At 43.3% G+C, this 21206-nt stretch overlaps 1 protein-coding gene across 17 annotated transcripts in view; it reads left to right on the plus strand.

Moving 5' to 3' along the window:
- Positions 1-21206, plus strand: part of PAFAH2 (platelet activating factor acetylhydrolase 2) — a 60975-nt gene that overhangs the window by 25067 nt on the left and 14702 nt on the right. For 10 of the 17 annotated variants that reach the window (XM_010993711.3, XM_010993710.3, XM_010993709.3 and 7 more), the window contains one exon: positions 20888-20995. In XM_010993711.3, the coding sequence (XP_010992013.1) occupies positions 20888-20995 (108 nt within the window). Of the gene's footprint in view, positions 1-1179; positions 3657-14058; positions 14116-20887; positions 20996-21206 lie in introns of those variants that run through there. The other 7 variants (XM_064493908.1, XM_064493907.1, XM_064493909.1 and 4 more) reach the window with 2 other exon arrangements.

The raw sequence follows: 21206 nt of genomic DNA on the forward strand, positions 1-21206 counted from the left end.
ATTCAGGTCTTTGCTCAAATTTCACCTTCCTAGAGAGGCCCACCTTGACCACCCTTTTAAAAGCATTTTACCGTCCCTTCCTCCCCTTATTCCTGTCCCCTGGCCACCACCACTGCTTCTTTCTGGCTGTCTTTTTACATAGCACTTCTCACCTTCTCATATCCTATGTAGTTTGTTCTGTTTATTGGTATCTCTGCCTCCTAGATTGTGAGCTCTATGAGAGTGAGAGTTTGTTTCTATTTGTCTGTGGCTGTATTTTTATCACCAAGAACAAAGTGTGGCACACAGTGGTGTGCTCAGTATTTTATGAATTAATGAATGTGTAGCACTTGTTTATTGAGGACCTGTTCCATGTCAGGTTCTTGGCAGGGCCCTGGGGATTTAAAGATGAAGGAGAGTGGCTGTGCCTTCCGTCCCAGGTTTTGTTTGTTCTGAACAGAAACACTATTTGCCTGCTCAGCTGTGTCCTACTCTCTCAGCCTACGGCCTAGGATCCTTTCTGACTGTTCTCGCCATGTCATTAGATCCATCTGCCCATGATCCCGGGGCCCTCTCTGGAATCAAACCCAGTGTTGTGCCGCTTGGTGATGTCACTGTCCTATTCCTTCTGCACTTCACTGAGGTGGCCCTGGATTTGCATCCACCGGCTGGCGTATGAAGGGTCTCTTCTTGCTCAGCAACATCCACGAGCTTGGAAGTGGGCTTTGCACTTTCTCACCCTTTCCTATCAGGTTTTGAATTCTGAGTCTACCACTTACCAGCTATAATGACCTTGGTTGAATCAGGCAGCTTCTCTGAGCCTGTTTCCTCAACTATAAAGTAGGGCCAATATAGTACTTAGCATATAGGGATATTATGAAAATTAAATGAAACAATGCATGTTTAGCAAAGTCCCTAGAATATATTTTCCTTCAATAGATGCTGCCTTCTGTTATTATTATCATTACTGAGTTTGTATGGGTTAAGCAAGCCATTTATGAAGCACATTTATAAAGGCTCTGAAAGAATAGTGGTTATCATTACTGCTACCACCATCACAATCACCTTAGCCAGTCCTTTTAGTATCCCAGGTGCTCCTCTTTCTAGGATGACCCACTAAATCCCTGTTAGCTACTCTCTGATCTAACCTTACATCAATTTGCCTAACCTTCCTGTTTTTTTTTTTTTTCCCTCATTCAGACCTGAAAGAGAACTATGACCAATGGAACAACCTCATTGAAGGCATTGGACCATCACTAACCCCTGGGGCCCCACACCATCTGTCCAGCCTATAGGCACAACTGGTCATTTGTGAAATGTCACTGAGCTGAGTTCCCATTTGGGGCCTGCCCAGTGACACCAATGGCCTCCTATCAGGAAGTGGTCAATATGACCCTTCTTCATAGATTGAGAGGGTGTAATCACACTGCTGATTGGTAACTAGGTACTTTGATCTTGGACTTGTTAATCTTAAACTCATGTTGGGACTTTGATCACTTACTGACTGGTAAACTGACTTTCTAGAGACTGAGCCCTGGTGGTGTGAGGAACAAGCAGTGGGGTGGGTCTGGGGAGGACCCAAGCCCCAAGCTGAACACCATGAGTCCAATTAACCCAGGGAGACTGCTTCCGCACCTTGGGCTAATGTGGCTTCTGCAGTGGAAGAAATGCAGCCAAAAGATGGAGTGAAAATTCCTATCTTCGGGACCTCTGGTGCCAGAGACAACCTGGCACTGTCTCTTCCTGCCTCTCTCCTTCTCCCTTCCCAGGGCCTCTGAGCAGTTTAGGTAGCTTTCTAGGATGTGGACCACTATCAGATTTTCTGTTTCTTTTCAAGCCTTCTCATTGCATGAAACATAGTACCAGCATTTAGTCAAGACTAAGTTATACTTGTGAACCCATGGGAGGGGCAGACAGCATTGTCCTGATAGCTTAGGGAGAGAAGCTGAGGGACAGAGGGTGCCTCAGAAGCTCCGGATGTCTTTGAGTTTTGCTGAAAATGTAGCTTGACGGGAAACAACACAAGTTGGTTGAGATGGAGAAGGTAGAATAACAGTGTTAAGTAGCGATTGGAACAGGCCCTCACCACAAAAGGGAAGAAGTTTGGAGGCCATCGAAATCAGGGGGCCATCCCTAGAGAGAAGTTTAGGAACACTTTGGTCTTGCGTCTTACTTCAGATGTCATGAGCCTCCAACTTGCTCAGAATCAGGGTGCTATAGTTGTCTCTCTCCTGGCTCTGAGGCCCTAGCCTCAAATTGAGTCAAGATACAGACTGAATTTCTATTCTGTTCCATTTATAATATGATATTAATACTCATGTTTGCCTAGTGATACGTTGGAATATTCTCTGTGTTTAATCTGCATTACAGCAAGATGGGGAGCCATCTGGATGTAACTTTTCCTTCTGTCTTTCTTTGATCACTTACCACTTGTGCCCGTGTGGAAAAAAACTTTAAAAGGAAAGGAAGTCTTCCCAGGGATCTCGTTCCAAGCTATCTGGGAACGTCAATGCGAAACACTCCTCTCCACTCCCCTAGACTTCTCAGCTCAGTTTGAGTAGGGGACCCCAGGGGAGGGAAGAGCAAAAGGGAAATGCATCTCTATACATCAGTGTCACCAAAGCAAGCTGGGAGCCTCCCATCTCAACAGCTATTCTTTCTAAGAGGTGAAACACCAGATCTGTTGAGGCTGTGGACCTGCCTTGGGAGGACCTGTGGATTCCAGTGAGACGTAGCACAAAGCCCCGGGCCCTTGAGTTCCATGGCCTGGTTTTGAGTACAGGCTCCACTACTGCTAACTAGGTAAATTTGAGCAAATTATGTTCTCTTTCCAGTCTTGGTTCCTGCATTTCTAAAATGGGGATCTGCATTATGAATAATTAGGAGGATTCAGTGAAAGTATGTATAGCCCATGGGTTATGTACTTTCCAAACATTTGATTTTTTTCTGGTTGTCCTATAGCTGTTGTTTCCTAGCTTGATTGCTTTCAGTCAGAGAAAATGACCCATATGATTTTCATCTGAAACTTACTTGTTGGCCCAGTGTGAGGTCAGTTTTATAGATGTTCCATGTATGCTTAATAAGACAGTGCATTCCGAAGCTGTTGCTGTTTTACCAAAGAACACATTATGAATTTCCTTCTATGAGAATGCATACAGATACATAATAGGGCCATGCAACCTCTAGAAGGGACCAGAGCCACCCAGCACTCACAGAACCAGAGCCACCCAGCACTCACAGAACCAGAAGAACCATCCCTTGTGCCTGGGGCTGGTTCTGCAGATGCTGAGAAGCCAGTTCTGACAGCATTAGCACATGAGACCCAACCTATACCTTGAGCCATAAATATTGCTGTTATGTTTTGTGGAGACCTGAAACCCCCCTAGAGAAAGATTGTTTGGAAACTGGATCCATCTCCTCCATTCAGTTCATGTTCTGTTAATGACTCATTTATCTAGCATCACTGGAGTAGGTGAATTTTCCATATAATTGAAAATTATTCTTTAAGCCACAAGATGTAATATTGACTTTTTAATGGTTATTCACTAAAAAGATAATGCACATACTTCTTAATGTGATCTGACCTCTTAACTTTTTAGGATGTTTCAATCAGGATAGACTAGACTATATGGTAGTAACAAACAATCCCAAAAAACAATAAAAATTTATTTCTTGTCCATGCTGCTTATCCTCTGTGGGTCAGCTGGAGGCTCTGCTCTGTGTCATTTTTAAAAAAAATTTTTTGGGGGGAGAGTAATTAGGTTTATTTGTTTATTTACTTTTAATGGCGGTACTAGGGGTTTAACCCAGGACCTTGTGCATGCTCAGCATGCACTTTGTCACTGAGCTACACCCCTCTCCCCCTGCTTTGTATCATTTTTACTCTCATCTGGGGACCCAGGCTGGCAGAGCTGCCACTATCTGGAAGCATGGCCATTGGCCATAGTGGATCTGGGGGAGAACATGGTGAAGCCCCTACTAACTCTTAAAGCTCCTGCCCAGAAGTAACCCTCATTATTTCCATTCACATTTCATTGGCCAGAGTAAGTCATCTGGCCCTACCTAACATCCATACCTTCCCCAGAAAGCAAAAACATCTGTGACCAGATCTAATGTCAGAGCAATGGTGCCCACTGGTCTGTGAAGATGTGGATAGCTACTTGCACCTACACTTCATGGCCCCCAGATGCTGTCCTCTTAGTTCTTTTCATTGCTTTTCTTTTCTTTTTCTTCTTTCAACAGAGGTACTGGGAATTGAACCCAGGACCTTGTGCATGCTAAGCACATGCTCTACCACTGAACTATACCACCACCTCCTCCTGACCCCGCACCTTTTTCATTGCTTTTCATAGTTTGTGTTGTCTCCCTTGTGGTCAGCCTGCCAGGCATTGCTCTTCATTGTCTTGAATGTGGCAGCCCCCAGCAGGTCTCCGTGTTCACTTCAAGTTTACAGCTTCTGATCAGCCACATTACTTAACAGCTGTCTGAAGTAGAACTAAGCAGTCACTGAGAGAGGGCTTTAGGGACTCTCCTGCAACTAGAATGCACTGCCTTAAGTGCTTAGGCTTTGTAATCCTTCCTTTGACTACTCAAGAGTGGTTATCACCGGCCTTTGGTCTTTTGCCCTGGTTTTTTGTTAACTTCCAGGGAATCAAAAGGCACCAGTTAAATGGCCTTTAGATGAGCAAGGTAATCCTGCATATCAATTGGCATGTGCTGATAAATTACATTCTAGTGAATTCTTTCCAAAAGCAAAGAAGATGTCTTGGGTTCCTTTTGTATCCTCTTGTTCCCCACCCCATTATAGGGCCATACCTGTGGAGACATCCTAGTGGTATATTGTAAAGTTTCTGTGCACAGAATGGTGCATCAGTTAGGAAGGACAGTAAGTAAATACAGGATGGAATGAAATTCTTCATCCTTTCCACTTCCTGGATGAGTCAGGCCCTCAGTTGTCCCTAAGCCCCTTTCTGGTGTGTGTCCTGACACAGCTGCCCTGCTTGCCCTTCCTTAAGAAGACTACTGGACTCTTGAAATGTCAGTTGATGGGCTCCAACTTTATGTCTTGGCCTTGTGGGGACCTTCATCTACCCCCTTTTTCTTCTGGGGCATCACTTACCCCTGGGCCTGCAAAGTGACAGAGGGACAGGAGAGGCCATACTCTGTACTTGGGACCTATCCTCAGTAGGAAGCTCACTGTCCCATCATAGCCAGATGTAGAGGCCACATGTCCCTGGCCATAGCTGCATGGAAAATGATGGCAATGATCATCGTAATAGCCAACATTTACTGGGCTCTTACTGTGTGTCCTGGACTGTGCTCAGTGCTTTATATGCATCAGCTCATGTGCTGTTCACTGTAACTCCATGAGAGCTGGTGATATTAGCCTTATTTCATGTATGAGGAAACAGAGCCTTAGAGAAGTGATTTGATCAAGCTCTCAAAAGAAAGAATTTGGGGAAACTGGAATTTAGGCATCAAAATCCAAGCTCTTAATCTCTGGGCCACACAGCCTCATTTACATGCTTGGTTTTGCACCTTCCCCATATTTTTAAACTGTCAGGTTAGGAGGAATATCATTTCATGAGGTTGAATCAAGAAAGTCAAACTCTCCAACAATTTCTGTATGACTTGTACTGAAATTCAGTAATATCCTTGGTGCTACTGAGAAGTGGATTGGGGGGAGAACTGAGCTTTGCTGAGAACTGGGGGCCAGATGCTCTGTTGATTTGACAGATGAGAACAGTTCAGCGTCGAAGAACATGGTCACTGAAATCAGGCAACTCCAACACTGTCAGCCCTGTAACTTTGTGCTAATTTATTAACTTTTATGAGCTTCAACTTCCTCATTTGTAAAATGGGAATTTTAATAGTATTTACCTCTTAGAGTGGTTGTAATAATTAAATGAACTAATTAATGCATGCTAAGCACTTAGCACAGTGTCTATTTTAAGGGCTTGGTAAACATTAGCCATTACTAGTAGTGATTTATTTGATCCTCTTTACATACCTATAAGGTGAGGTATGATCTGCCCTTGTACTGAGTGGCCCCAGATGATCTTGGTCTAACTCTTCTCCCAGCTTCTCCAGTTCCATTTGGTTCTCACATGGAGCCTGCTAACTGCCAGTCAACTACTGCTGTTGTGGGAGGGTGGAGCTGGATGCAGAGAGACAGTTTTCCATTCTCTTTGCTCTGATCTCCCTGCTCATCTCATAAAAAATCAAAATCCATACCACAGTTCTATCTCTGCACGTTGTCTTCACCACCAGGGAGAATCTACTCTCTTAGGTTCTGGTTTGAATTTTAATTCCACACCCAATCATCCAGACATGCACATCTAAGCACTAGGTGTAAATCAAAGGCCCTAAAATGTTGAACAGGAGTCCGATAGAAGGTCTGTGTGGAGGCTGGCCAAATGGATGAGGACCTGGGGATAGGGAGTTTGTCATAGAGGCTAGTTGTGTGAATTTTTGTCTGCTGCCTTTGAGGCTGGGGTTGGGGTTAAAGTGCCCCATGACCTCGTCAGGAGAAACTCCCAGGCCTGAGAATGGCCAGCAAATTGCCTCTACACAGCTCTCTCCCTCGCTGCTGTATCTAATTCCTATCAAGCTCTCTTTTTTCTTCCCTCTTGGTGGTTCTCACCCAGCCCATCTTTTCCATTTTACTTGAGCATAGTCCCTCTCCATCAGCTCACCGCTGGAGTGATTTTTACAGTCTCCTGGACTCTAACCTCTCTTTTCTCTTGCATTCTTCTGCCAGATCTGCCTGAAATACCACTTTTGTAAAAACAAAGCAAAACTAGCCTGGAAGGGTTGTCTAATGGAAAGAGGAACAAACTGATCGTCTGGAGCCCTGGGTTCTTGTCTTGACTCTCTCGCTGCCCCTCACTCTGTGACCTCTTGTGTGTGCTTTTCTCTCATGACTTCGGTTTCCTAATCTGTCAGTTGGGATGTGGGGGGAGGGGGTGGTCGTGTCTCTGTCACTGAGTTGTTAAGAATCTACAGGACTCCCTTTTCCCTGGAGAACTGCATCTCCTCCCCTCATTCTGTCTGGTCTTGCCCTACCTCTCCTGTCCTCTGCTGCTTACCATGCCTTCTTCTTTTTCCACAATCCCCTGAATATGCCCACCCACCCCCTAAACAAACACGCATACCCTGTCTCACGATGTTGTCTTGCTTGCAGGAACTTCCCAGCCTCCTTTCTGTGCATCCCAACACTGCTATTCCTTTAGGGCCCATTTCGAGTCCCACCTCATCTGAGAGCCTTCTTGATTAGATTCAGCTAACACTTGATCTCATGGTCTCAGGCTCCCCAAGAGACATAGATCCTGTGCCATATTTAGTTTTGCACTTTATTACATTATTCCAGGAGTAGGACCCATCTGTTGGATAGGAAAAGCATCCTCCTGTTGACTGACATGGGGAGCAGGAATCGTCCCCTGCCCCCGCCCCCCATCAGGGGGCTTCTTGTTCCCCAGCCAGACTTGGGAACAGCTGGTATTCATCCTCTGATGTCTCCAGCTGCCCCTGGTTCCTTTTTTTTTTAGGTTTTCCCAGATGCCAGCTGTGGGGCCCAGGGCAGAGCTAGTGACAGAGCAGCCAAGGGCAGGTGGAGTGAATCAAGATATATGGACATGTAGCATTTAAGAGTTAAAAGAAGGGCAAAACTGAGCACAAATCACACTAATGTTGAAAATGAGAGAAAGCAGTTTGCCAGCTTATTTTTCCCATCTTGCTTTCATCTAAAAAAAGAAGCTGCTCAGAAATACAGTCCTCCTCAGCCTACTGAGCCAGATGGTCCCTAGATGCTCAGCCTGCCAAGTGTGCATATATAATTATTCATTTTCATGGGATCACACCCAGGTCTGAATCCAGACACTGACACTTTTCTTTTTTTTTTTTTTTTGCCATTTGATCTAAAGCCAGTGAACCCTTTGGAGCCTTTCTTTTTCTGTAAAGTGGGGTCACTAATGTCTGCCTTGCCCACCTCAGGATTTTTGAGGGGGAGAGAGAGTTTCAGTGTAAGAAGTGAGAGCACTTTGTAATTTACAAAGCACTAGACAAATACACATTGCTATTAATAATAAAAATTCCATATTTTGTTTTTGCCATAGGTGCTACTATGTAATGGGCACTTGTTCTGTGCCAGATACTGTGCTCCGTGTTTTACATACATTGTATCATTTAATCCTGACAACATTCCTATAAGGAAGTGCATGTTACCCTCTACAACAGGTCAGGAAAGTGACGTTCATAAAGATTTGCTAGCCCAGCCACAGTCACCCAGCAGGTAAATAAGTGCTGGAGCCAGGAGCCTAAACTGTTGGGTTCCCAAGTCAGTGCTCTTAATTCCTGTTCATTCGTATCTAACAAAAATGTAAAGCGGTTCTTTACCCAATGCAGGCTAAAACACTCCACAATTTGATCTCCAGTAAATGTCCTAAGCAGTTGGGTCATACAAAGAGTCATTTCTGTTGAAGACCTGACTGAGTTGGACAGTACAGTTTGAATTACTTTTCTAGTAGTAGAAGTAGGCTGGGTCTGTCCATCCATCCATCTATCCATTTATCCATCCACCCACTTCATATAAAGTTAACAGTTCAGGAAACAAGCCCAGCAGTACTATACTCTAAAACCATGAAGCCAACCATCTGGCAGAAAAATTTTCTTAAATCTCTAACCCACATATTATAGATTCATGATTTTCAGCTCTAGATGCACATTAGAATCACTTTGAAACTATATAAAAATACAGTTGGCCTGGCCATGTCCAGAGAAGCTGATTCAGAAAGTATAGGGTGGGGACAAGGTGTGTGTGTGTGTGTGTGTGTGTGAGAGAGAGAGAGAGAGAAGCTCTGGGGATATTCCTGATAATGCAGCCAAGTCTAAGAACCCTCGCTATGGTTTAACACTATTAGCCTATTTTCTCTTCTTTTATGGATCAGGAGTAATTACTAGCTGAAAATATAGAATCATTGAATTTTAGAACTGGAAAAGCCCTTAAGTCTTTTGACCCAAGAGGAAACCAAAGCTCAGAGAAATTCATCAGGTAGTTGGCAGACTTGAATTAAAATCCAGATCTTCTGCAGGGAAGGTATAGCTTAAATGGTAGAGTGCATGCTTAGCATGAACAAGGTCCTGAGGTCTTGGGTTCAATCCCTGGTACCTCCTCTTAAAAACAAACAAATAAATAAATAGACCTAATTACCCCCCTCTCCCACAAAATTTAAATAATAAATAAATAAATAAATAAATAAATAAATAAATAAATAAATGTGTATAAATCAATAGTTTAAAAAAAAATCCAGATCTTCTGATTTCCAGTCTAATGCTTTAAATACCTCCATAGATGGCCAGGGTTTTGTTGGATTATTAAGAAAATCCTTAGGACCCCATTCACTATGATGTCCATGATATCCAGCAACCATACCTTGGAGTTTTTGTGTAGGGAAGAAGCTTGGACTAGCCTCAAGTGGGCCTTTCTCATGGATGTTCATTCACTCTACAAGTATTTTATTGAAGCCTGTACTACGGCTGGACCTGTCCCCTTGGAACTGAATCTAGAAGGCAAGAAAGGCAAGTCACAGGTAGGCCCCGTGTGATGCGTGCTGTAATAGGGGATGTATCAGGCTTAGAAGCAGCACAGGATGTTCAGTTCAACTTCAGCAGAGGGGAAAGGCTAAAAAGGCTTCACAGAGTATCGTGTACTTGAGCTTGGTATTTGTATTAAGTATCCACTGGCATAATAAATGAGTCCCAAATGTAGCAGCTTAGAACATACCTCACACTTCATGGCTCAGGAATTCTGGAATGGCTTAGCTGGGTGGTTCTGGCTCAAGATCTCTCATGAGGTTGCAGTCAAGGTGTCAGCTGGGATTTCTGTCATCTGAAGGCTTGACCAGGACTGGAGGAGTCACATCCAAGCTGGCTCACTCATGTGGCTGCTGGTAGGAGGCCTCGGTTCCTTACCACGTGGAGCTCTCCAGCTAGAGGTCTCTGAAGACATGGCAGCTGGCTTCTCCCAAAGCAACTGATCCAAGAGAGGGTAAAGTGGAAGCTGCAGTGTCTTTTAAGACCCATCCTTGGAAGTCATACTCCATCATATCCACAATATCATATTATCATACAGGTCAGTCCTCTTCAGTGAGAGTGGGGCATGAATACAAGGAGGTGCGAATTACTGGAGTCGTCTTGGAGGCTGGCCACCCTGCTATTGGAGTTTTCCAGATAGTTGAGGGAGAAGAAAGTCCTTCCAGGCAGAGGAAATAACGTTAAGGCATAGATATGTAAATAGTAGAGCATAGCATGTTTCGGATATTTTACCTGCCTTGGAGAAAACAGGCGAAAAATATGGATGTAGGGGAGCTTACTGAAGAAACTGGAGAAGGCTTTCTATGCCAAGTGGAGGAGTTAGGCCTTTATTGGGTAGGCCAGAGGTTTTTAAGTATTTCTGCTTATTGGAATCCCATGAGGAAATTTTAAAACTCTCAATGCCAAAACTGCATTTATATCAATTAAATAAGAATCTTTGGGAGTGGACCTGGACATCAGCAGTTTTTAAAAGCTTTTCACATGATTCCAATAGCAGCCAAGGTTGAGAACCAGTGATGTAGGCAAACACGAAGTAACGGAAAAGCTTGAAGCAGGAGAGTCACGTGACCAGATTTCCAGTCTCTTCTGGGTGATGAGGAAGTGCAGCTGAACCTCCTCCGCTCACCTGGAAAATGAATTATTAGACCCTTTCATCTGTTCTCACCCCTTACTCAGGTATTATATATTTCATCATCTCTACCACCAGAAATTAAGCAGAAATATTTTCACTTCAGCATCCCCAAGTAAATTCCCAGCGTCCTGAATTGCCTATTGTTCACAAACTTCCAAACCTAATGTTGGTGCCAACATTTTTGTATTAACATAATCATTCTAGAGGGTCCCAGCCCCGCTTAACACTGTTTCATATATTTTTCTGTTTCTGCATGGTCTTCACATCCAACAGTCTGAGCCACTAGAGTGTAAAGGTGACGGTCACAGCCCTCCAAGTCAGGTGGACCTCTGGATTTGAGTCCTGAGGTTATCACTTATTAACGTGTCAGGTGGCTTAGCTTCTCAGGGCTTCAGCTAACTCATTTGAAGGATGATGATAATACCTACCTTGGAAGACACTTGAGGATATTAAGTGAGGCCGTGTCTGTCAAGACTTCTGCCTAGTGCCTGGCATGTAGTTAGTGTTCAATAAATGTTGTTATTCAGCATTTCAAATGGCATTTTAACATTCTGTTGCATCAACTCTCCCCAGCCTCCCACCCCTTGGGTCTGTTTAGCACTTTTCTCTGTTGCCAGGGTAATTGAGCCATTTCTAGTTGTTTTTAGCTATAATGTTATACATTTCTTTGTATAAATTGGTGGGGTTTTTTTTAAGTCATTTTCCTAACGTATTAGGTGTGGAAAGTGAAGACTGGAGAGGCGAAGTAACTTGTCAAAGACAAGTTGTACCACTTGTTAGTAGCAGAGCCAGGAGTAGGGCCCAGGTCCCAGACACCCTGAGTCTTAACCTTGTGATCTTTCCACCCTGCCACCCAGCCCCCATACTCAGTGGAGACTTGAAAACTGTCCTTTCTTGCCTTCTCTACTCCAGGCTGGATGAGTCAGATGTCCCATTGTGTCCTCTGACGTCTCTCCCACCCTTTCATCATCCTAGAGGTCCCTCATCATCCCGGTATAATTGGAGCAGCGTCCCTGCTGTTCCCCTGGGGAGTGGGAGCAGACGATGACTAATGCTTTGGAGACCTGGACTCCTCTCTCGGCGCCTCTGGATCTCTGTTGGTTGATGTTGTGCTGTCAGATGGAGATGGGGACCCTGTCTGACTCAGATGTACACCTCTCTCCTACCTGAATGCAGTCTGTCTTCATCAGATCCACCTCCCAAGAACAGTGGAGCTTAAAGAGACCAGAGAGGCCATTCTCTAACCTGGCCCCTGTTATTTAAAAAATGAGGAAACTGAGAATCAGTGATAAAGGTTGATCAGTGGACTGGGACCCGAGCTTCCTGGCTCCCATTGTGGTGTTGGGGAGAGGGCACTGGACCCAGGCAGACCTGGGTGTGAATCCCAACTGTGTGAACTTGGGCAAGCGAGTTATATGATGCTCCATTTCCTTTTCTATAAAATGGCAATACCCAGCTCGAGGGTGTTACAAAAGTTAGATGAGATAACTAATGTAGACTATGGAGCACTATGCTCAATAAATGGCAGTTATTCAGTAGAGTGCAGTGGTTAAGAGTTTGGGCTTTGGAATCAGAGAAACTATGCAAATCCCTGATACCCACTTATCAGCTGTGTGGTCTTGGAAGACTTGGCTTAACGAGATCTTGATTTAACAAGAGCTAATGCTTACTGAATTTACTTGTTCCAGGCATTATGCCAAGTGCCTTAGAAATATTATTTCTGGAACTTTCCCAGCAGTTTTTTGAGATAGGTGCCATCAATATTCTGATTTTATGAATGAGGATACTGAGGCATGACTCAATTTAGTAATTTTACTTCACCATCCCATATTTTCTGATTATTCTCTAGTTTGAATTCTTTTCTGCCAAACACACCCCTCTTCTCTCCTTCAGTGCCTAAGAATTTTCTCCTGCTTTTGAGCTTTGGAACTTGCTGTAGTGTCTTAAATACCACCTCACCTCTTCTCTTCACCAAGTTCTGTTGCTGCCATCTTTCCAGCATTGCTGCTGACTCTCCTCTTTTAAGAATCTATCCTGCAAGCCTCACACCAGCTGCCCCAGCATCTTCTCTCTCCTGCCTGTTGTCAGCTGCTGGATCTATTCCTCAGGTTTGCTAGTTTTACTTTTCTTGGTATCTCCTATCCAGGTCCTCATGGTGAACCCAGTGCGGTTAACCCAAAGGACTTCCTGAAGGACAAATGTCCCTGGCCAGGGCAATTCAACCAACATCGTACCTGCTTGTGTCACTGCCAGACCAAGTGCTGGGTGCTGTCCTAACCCTTTAAGCCAGGCTGACAAATCACAAACCACTTACCCCTGCTCCATAAAAACGAGACTCAGATTTCACACCCAAAATGTGCAAGTCTGAAAATATAAGTGCCGACAAAAACGTGGAGCATTGGAACACTCATACCCTTCTGGTGGGACAGCCCTAAATTGGTGCAGCCACTTTGGAAATATCTTTTAGAATTGAAGATGCTCATATCCTCCAATCAGCAAGTCTACCCCCAGACATTTGCCTAAAGAAATCCTTGCTCACATGTACACGTGCACAAGGGAAACACATACAAAAATGGTTCTTGTAACACATAAGTGTTTCTTCATAACAAAAGTTATTGTTTCCCAGAAAGCTCCAACTAGAATTTTCAAAAATAATGAAAATACTGAATTTTTAAAAATTACATTTCATTAAATTTTTGTTATTTTGGTAAAATATACATAACAGAAAATATACCATTTTAACCATGTTTAAGTGTACAGTTCTGTGACATTAAGTACATTCGTGTTGTTGTGCAACCTAAAATCACATGTTTCTAAATGAGCATATGTCTAAACATTTAGATGGTAGAACCTAGTAAGTTAGGAAACACCTATGTTGTTAATGAAACATTAAATAACCGATATTTTAATTCATTCTAGTGTTTAACTGCCTCTTTCTTCTTGTTAATATAAAAAAATGTGTCATTATTCTTTTTCTTTCTAATCCTTGTGCTTCTATTTTTCCAACTTTAAATTATGAAAAAATTGAAACATAGAGTAAAGCTAAAATAACAATATAGGGAACATCTGTAAATCCTCCTGGATTTAATAATTTGGAGACTCATTCATGCAGTTTATGAAATGACACCTTCATAGGTCTCTAAGGTTAGTTTCTCTGTTTCCTGTATCCCATTCAGGTCCATTTCTTTCTGGGAATCCTTTTTCATTTTGTTAGCGTATGCATACTTTTTTTTTTTTAACTTCATATTAGAAATTGGTTTCTATTCTTTTTTTTATTGAAGTATAGTTGATTTATAATGTTGTGTTAGTTTCAGGTGTGCAACAAAATGATTCAGTTATATATATTATTTTTTCAGATTCTTTTCCACTATAGGTTATTACAAGATACTGAATATAGTTCCTTGTGCTATACGGTAGGTGCTTGTTGTTTATCTATTTTATATATAGTAGTGTGTGTCTATTGACCCCAAACTCCTAACTTATCCCTCCCCCACTTTCCCTCCAGTAACCTTAAGTTTGTTTTCTATGTCTGTGAGTCTATTTCTGTTTTGTAAATATGTTCATTTGCATCATTTTTTTAGATGCCACATATAAGTGATATCATATGGTATTTGCCTTTGTCTGACTTACTTCTCTTAGTATGATGATCTCTAGGTCATATTTTTTTTAAATGAGGCATGAGAGGGAAACTTGTAGGACCTCAAACTTGTGAATGCTTATTTGGCTGGGGAGAGAATTCAAGGTTCAAATTCATTTTTTCCCTCAGAACTTTGAAGACCTACTCTTGAGATCTGATGCCAATCTAAGTCTTGGTCCTTTATTTCCAGAAACTTTGGAGGCTGACCTTTATCCTCAAAGGTCAGATGCTTCACCATGTGTGCCTAGTTATGCCTCTCTTCAACTGAAAAACATTTATGAATAAAGGACTTGGTTGATTGGTAGAGACAGGTTTAGGTTTTCTCTGAAGCGTGTAAGTTTTCCTTTCACAGGGGATCACTTTCCTAAGTAGGAGGTCTGACCATAGGCTCTGATAAGTGGGCAGGTCCTGTCAATGAGCCAGCTTCCCTTTAGGTAGTCTTGGGAACCCCATAACTGCCAAAATAAGGAGTGGAATAATGAGTTGGGGATCTGTTAGTTGCAACTGACAGAAAATAGACGTGATCAGTTGAAGCAAAAAAGAATATATCAAGTCAGGAAGTTTGAAGTGAGGTTGCTGACTATCTGCTGGTGGCAAGATGACTGCCAGCAGCCCCACATTCCCCTCATCCTTATAGTCCCTGATCCCAGAGGAAGATCCTGGAGATGTTCTCTCCAGGGACCGTATCGTTAGACCCCATGGAAAGAGGCTCACTCTGCTTGGATTCTGGACCCTGCTCTTGGACCAGTCAGTGTGAACAGAAGTTAGGTACTGAAATTGGCCAGGCCTGAGCCATGGCCCATCTCTGATGCCCAGGGCAGGCATGGCACTGTGACTGGCTGTTTACCAGAACCATGAGGGATGGCAGAAGGGCAGGCAGTCCCCCAAAGGGCAGAATTCCAGGCAGACAGACCAACCATATCTTCAAAAGGATTCTAGGGTATTTCATTCCCAGATGGAGTTGTCTCTTTCTTTCCCTTCTGGGACCTCTGGCTTTTTCACTTGGGAATCCTCCTCAGGATCTCTCACTTTGTTTAGGATGTACTTCCAATACCTTTAGCAGATTTTAAAGCAGCCATTCAACCATGGATGCACTGATGCAGCACTATTCACATGAGGAAATTTACCCTAAAAACCAAATCATTAAAATTTTATATATATATATATATATATATATAAAATCAAGTGGTATACACTAAGCAGACATCTTCAGTTCCACTCTGAGCCCCACCCAATGTCAGCTCTCACCTCTGGAAATCAGGACTAGAGAGGGGCTCAGAGCCATGATAGAAATCAGGAATGGAGTCAAGATTAATAACGGATGAAATGAAAGTCATGGGTAGGGTGAGCATCAGAGAGAAAGTAAAGGTTGAATATGTCTTTTATAAGCTACTTGGTAATTATTTTAATGGTAATTTTATATTTTGACTCGGTTCTATCAAAATGTCTCCCATGTCAGAATGCTCCCATATCAAGTTGGCTTTGCCAAACTGCCTTGCTTTGAAGCACAGTTGGACTGAGACTCAGATGGCTGACTCCAGGCCAATACTCTTATCAGATAGGGCACAGTCTCCTGGCAGATTGAGTGTAGGTCCAGGCCCAGGCTCTGCCCTCATTTGTCTCCCATAGGTCACTCCTGAGCAGTTGGCCTGAGCTCCACCCATCCTTTGTCTCACTTCCCTACCCCCACCCCCACCCACACTGGGTTGCAGATCCGGATGGTGAGTGTGGAACCGGCAGGGATGAACTAGCTGGCTGCTTCCACCCCTACCCCCTGACACAAAGTCTCTCTAGCCTCCTTGCCTTCCATAAATAAAGCTGAGGCTTGAGGACACCCTCACCTTCCTGCTGCACCCAGTTCAAGCTTGGGAGCTGCAGAGCCTGGAAAACTTCCTCTAAACTGCTTTGTGTGGCTGGGAAAAGAGATAGGTCACAGCCCCTGGATCCCTGGACCCCTTGTTTCAACAGAGCAACTGCCTCCCCAGGGAGCAGTCTCTTTTCACTTCAGGGTCTCAGCCTTGAGTCCCTATTTTTATTTTTGTTGTTGTTGTTGTTGTCTTGATTTCCCTCTGTTTTTTTCCCCTATGTATTTTCCCATGCCCCCTCACCCCCACCCCCATTCTTAATTAAAAGATGCTGACTTAGTCAGCTCAGGCTGCCATAACAAAGTACTAGACTGGGTGGCTTAAATAACAGACATTTATTTCTCACAGTTCTGGAGGCTAGGAACTCCAAGATCAAGGTGCCAGCTGATTTGGTCCCTGGTAAAGGCCCTCTTCCTGGCTCACAGACAACTGCCTTCTCACTGTGTCCTCACGTGGCAGAGAGAGAGCCATCTCTTTCTCTTTTCCTTTTCCTATAAAGACACTAATTCCGTCACAAGGACCCCACACTCATGACCCCATCTAAACCTGATTGCCTCCCAAGGGCACCACTTCTAAATACTATCACATTGGGAGTTAGGGCGTCAACGTATGAATTTGAGGTGGGGATCACAAACATTCAGTCCACAACAGATGCCTATTGTAGAAATTTTTGAAAAATACAGACAAAAATAAAATTAAATGGAAGAGAAACACAACCTATTCTATCACCAAACGGTAAATAGTGTTAGAAATTTCTAGCATATTTCCTTCAAGTATTTCTCAACATTTACTTTAACATGTACAAAACTTTATATTTTACAAGTATTTTCTCATATTAAACAATCTTTATAAACATTTGATATTTATGTGTTCACCATTTTAAATGAATAATATTTTGCTCTTTAACTGTACCATAATTTATGTAAGCAATCTCCTAATGCTGAGGCTGTTTTTCCTTTTTTACTATAAAAATTAAAGTATTTCTTGTGATGAAACTATTCTGTGCTTGACTACGGTTGTGATCCCACAAAGCTACATGTGATAAAATTGCACAGAACTAAATACACACACAAATAAGTGCACATGAAATAGTGAAATCTGAATAAGGTATGTGGATTGTACGAATGTCAGTTCCTCAATTATGATTCTAAAAGATATTATTGCCATAGACTGAATGTTTGTGTCCCCTCAAAATTCTTATGTTGAAACCTAATCCCAAATGTGATGGTATTTGGAGGTGGGGCCTTTGGGAGGTGATTAGGAGGAGATTCAGGAGCGAGGAACCCTCATGAATGGGATTAGTGCTCTTATCAAAGAGACCCCAAGGAGTTCCTTTGCCCCTTATGCCATGTAAAGACACAGTGAGAAGATGGTTCTCTGTGAGCCAGGAAAGGGGCTCTTACTAGATAAGTAATCTGGTGCCTTGAGTTTGGACTGCCCAGCCTCCGGAACTGTGAGAAATAAATGTTTGTTTTTTAAACCACCCAAGTCTGTGGCATTTTTGTTATAACAGTCCAGACAGACTAATACTGGGTTAAACTGAGAGAAGGGTGTATGGAATCTCTCAATATTATTTCTTATAACTGCATGTTTGTCTAAAAATTAACTCCAAAATTCTTTAAAATCCACTATAGTGGACATTGCTTGTATGTCCATGTGTCCATCTGAACATCTAATGATTTCCTTCAGGTAGATTCCTAGGAGAGAAATTACTCATAAGAAAATTCAGTAAGAAATAAGAGCTCTCAATCGCAGCACACTGGGGTTTATTAGCTATCACCCAAGAAGCTTTGTGGGCATAGAAAACTGATCTGTATGTCAGCAGAGGAAGAGGGGTTATCCATACTCACAGACGTAAACCCAGAATGCCAGTTCACTAATTCACAGTGAGAAATGTAAGTGGAGGGGACCAGACCCTCCTTTTCTCTCCCTATAGGTCCTCCACTGGCGGAGCCTCGTTGTAATCAGATGATTTGTTGGCCATATGGATGCAGTCAGAACAAGGCGAATTAGGTGACATGATCCAAGTGTTAAAAAAATCAGGCTGAGGCCTGCTGTGTACATCTCCATAGCTTAGCTAAACCAGTGCCACCAGGGACAGGCAAATGGATTCTTGGGCCAGGGCACCCTTCACTTAGTAGTGCTTGAATGGGGACAGCCTACATTTGCCTCTGTAACTTTCCACTTCTGTGCTCCCAAGGTTTACTAACCCCTGTTCCATATACTACATTGTCTCTTTAGGTGTGTGAACATACACTAGCAAGTTATAGCCAAATCTTGTTGGCCTCAGAGCCCACCTGTCTCATGAAGCACTGGTTCTTCACCCCTGGTTCAGTGGACCTCTGGAAGGCTCCAATCCCCTATGAAGTTGTATGCAAAATTTTTAGTGTATTATCAAATATTGTTGTGTTTACTGGCTTTTCAGAAAAAGACATTCATCCCAGGCCTTGTATTGAGGGTCTTACATATCTTAAGTCATTTAATACCCCCTGAGGTCAAGAAACTTGCTCCAGGTTATCAGCTCAGGCAAGTTAAAGAACTACTCCTTTAAAGTGACTTGTAAATCTCTTCTCTGGTACAGTCAATATCTGTGCTACAGGGAAGTCTTATCCCAACCCCACCCCTCTTTTATCTTCCTAAATGAAGAAGAAAGTTATTGGAGACAAGCACACACACGATCTGTGCCAAACGAAGCAGTGGAGTGGCGTTGTTGATTCTTCCTGGAGACTGAGCTCCCCTGTCTGCCCAGCATCTCCAGTTACCTGTTTTATTTTCTCATACACAGATCCCTGTGTGCACTCGAGTTAACTTGTAAACTAGCACCTCGTATCTGAATCTCACCCGCTTTGACAGCCTAGATGCCATCTTCTCTTGTAAACGCCCTTTCTTCCAAAAAGCAGGCCCCCCTGTCTGTTTATTCTCCCTTTTACTCCATCAGAGTCTAGAACCTTCAGGTTTTCTAAAGGACTTTTGAGTTGCTTTTAATCAAAAGTGGTATGCATTTCTGCCAGCTTTCCAATAAAAAGTCAGGCAAGAGGTTATTCAACATTCACTTATTCATTGACTGTTCATTCATTTTCCAGACATTATTCTAGGCACCAGGGATATGCATAATAATCTTTGCCTTCATAGAGCCTAGGTTGTAGGGGAAGAAAATAGACAATAAACATATAAGCAAGTAAAGATAGACTAGGCCAGGTGCTTAAATGCTAAGAAGAGAAGTAAAATAGGGATGGGGAGTAGAGGACCCCAGGGAGGAGGCAGGGCCTGTTTACTTCAGGCGGTCAGGGAAGGCCTCACTGAGAAGTGGCAATTGAGCAAAGACCTCTGCAGTGTAGTAGAGAAAACATGGGCTTGAAGTTCAGATCCTTGCTCTGTATTTTTCATTGTGTGGCCTTGGGCTAGACCCTTACCCTGAACTTTAGTTTCTCCATTTAGCATGTAGATAAAAGTACCTACTTTATGAGGATGTTGGAATGAAACAATATATAAAAAGTATCTGGCACCAAAACCATACATGGGAACCACTGCCATAGCTTTTGCTAGGTGACCTTGAGGGTCCATCCAGTCCAGGGTTCCCTTATTTTTGGAGGGTCTTACTTGGATCCAGAGGCCCAAGGGGAGGGCTGGATTCTCCTTCCCTTCTGGAGTCCAGCACCAAGATAGGGTCTAAACCTTCTCTAGTGACGATTTAGATGAAAGTCACTCTGCAGCAATCTGAACACTCCTTTCTGAAAAGAGAAGTTTTTTTAAGAGAGACTCCTCATGTTTCTCTCTTCTCTCTGAGAAGGGTGTGGTGTCCAATCCAGTTCACTGATTGCAAAAACCTAGGTTGGTTCAACACGATCTATTTTCATCCCTCTACCACTTGCTTAAAATAAGGAGCTCATTACTATTCTGCACACGGCTGCGCCTAAATCATAACTGGGTTGGGAGTTGAATACATTTTTCTCTCTACTGTTAAATACCATTATTATCTTTGCTGAGCCCACAAGTCCTCGGACGACAGTGTCTGCTTTAGTGGTCCAGGTGTGGGCCTGAGGGAATACACGGAGGTTGAGGGGCCCCTCCCTAGCTTAGACTGAGCTCCCCACTTCAAGACCTGTTTGTCTCCCACTGGAAATTCTCCTATACCTGCAGCTGGCCAAAGCCACCTTCAAGCTGTCATCAGTTCCTCCTCCTGTTGTCACCATCCTTCATTCCTTGGGAGGGGACGGAGGGCTTTGTGAGCCTTTGAGTCTCTAGTTTCTCCCATAAAGGATTGAATCTAAGAACCCTCTGGACTTGTCTCCCCTTTTTCGACTCATTATAGGAGGTAGAAAATTAGCAAAATGAGGAATTCAAGGAACTCCAAAAAGCAGTTTCATAAATGTGAATTAAAAGACTGTTGACTCCTAAAAAGAATGACTTCATGCTCTAAATTCAGCCTGAAACGCATGCTTTTTCATCTCTAGTCTTCTCCCATCCAAGCTTTACTCCTCCCATGTACCTCCTCTCCTTCCTTCCCATGAGAAGGGTCAGCATAATTGTCCTCATTTTACAGATAATCACATCAGCCCCACTGGGAGGAAGTCAGTGGCTTGGTCCAGATTAGGAAGTGAGGCTCCCCAGAGGACAGACTGGGGCCTGAAGTGTCCCTTGACTGCCTCATAATTTTAATCACTATGAATTTTTCCTTTTCAGGCAGGCTCCACGCACTTGTGGTAAGAAATCCTTGCCCCCACCATTGCAGACATCAGGTGAAAGAAAAGGAAGGAGAAGCTGCCCATTCTGCTACTGGGAAAGCTGAAGGTAACTGGGAAAAGAAAGGGTAAAGGCCCCAGAGAGAGTCAGGAATATAGGATGGAGAATCAGAGCTAGCCTCTGCCTCGCTGCCAGAGAAATGGCACCAGGAAGGAAAGGGTTTTCCAGCAGTGGACGGCAGTGAGCTCACCACAAGAATGGCCAGAAAACAAACTCTGAAACTATTCAGCCTCTATCTGATCCTGATTCTGCTATTTCC

Source organism: Camelus dromedarius, chromosome 14 (genome assembly GCF_036321535.1).
Source record: "Camelus dromedarius isolate mCamDro1 chromosome 14, mCamDro1.pat, whole genome shotgun sequence".
NCBI lineage: Eukaryota > Metazoa > Chordata > Mammalia > Artiodactyla > Camelidae > Camelus > Camelus dromedarius.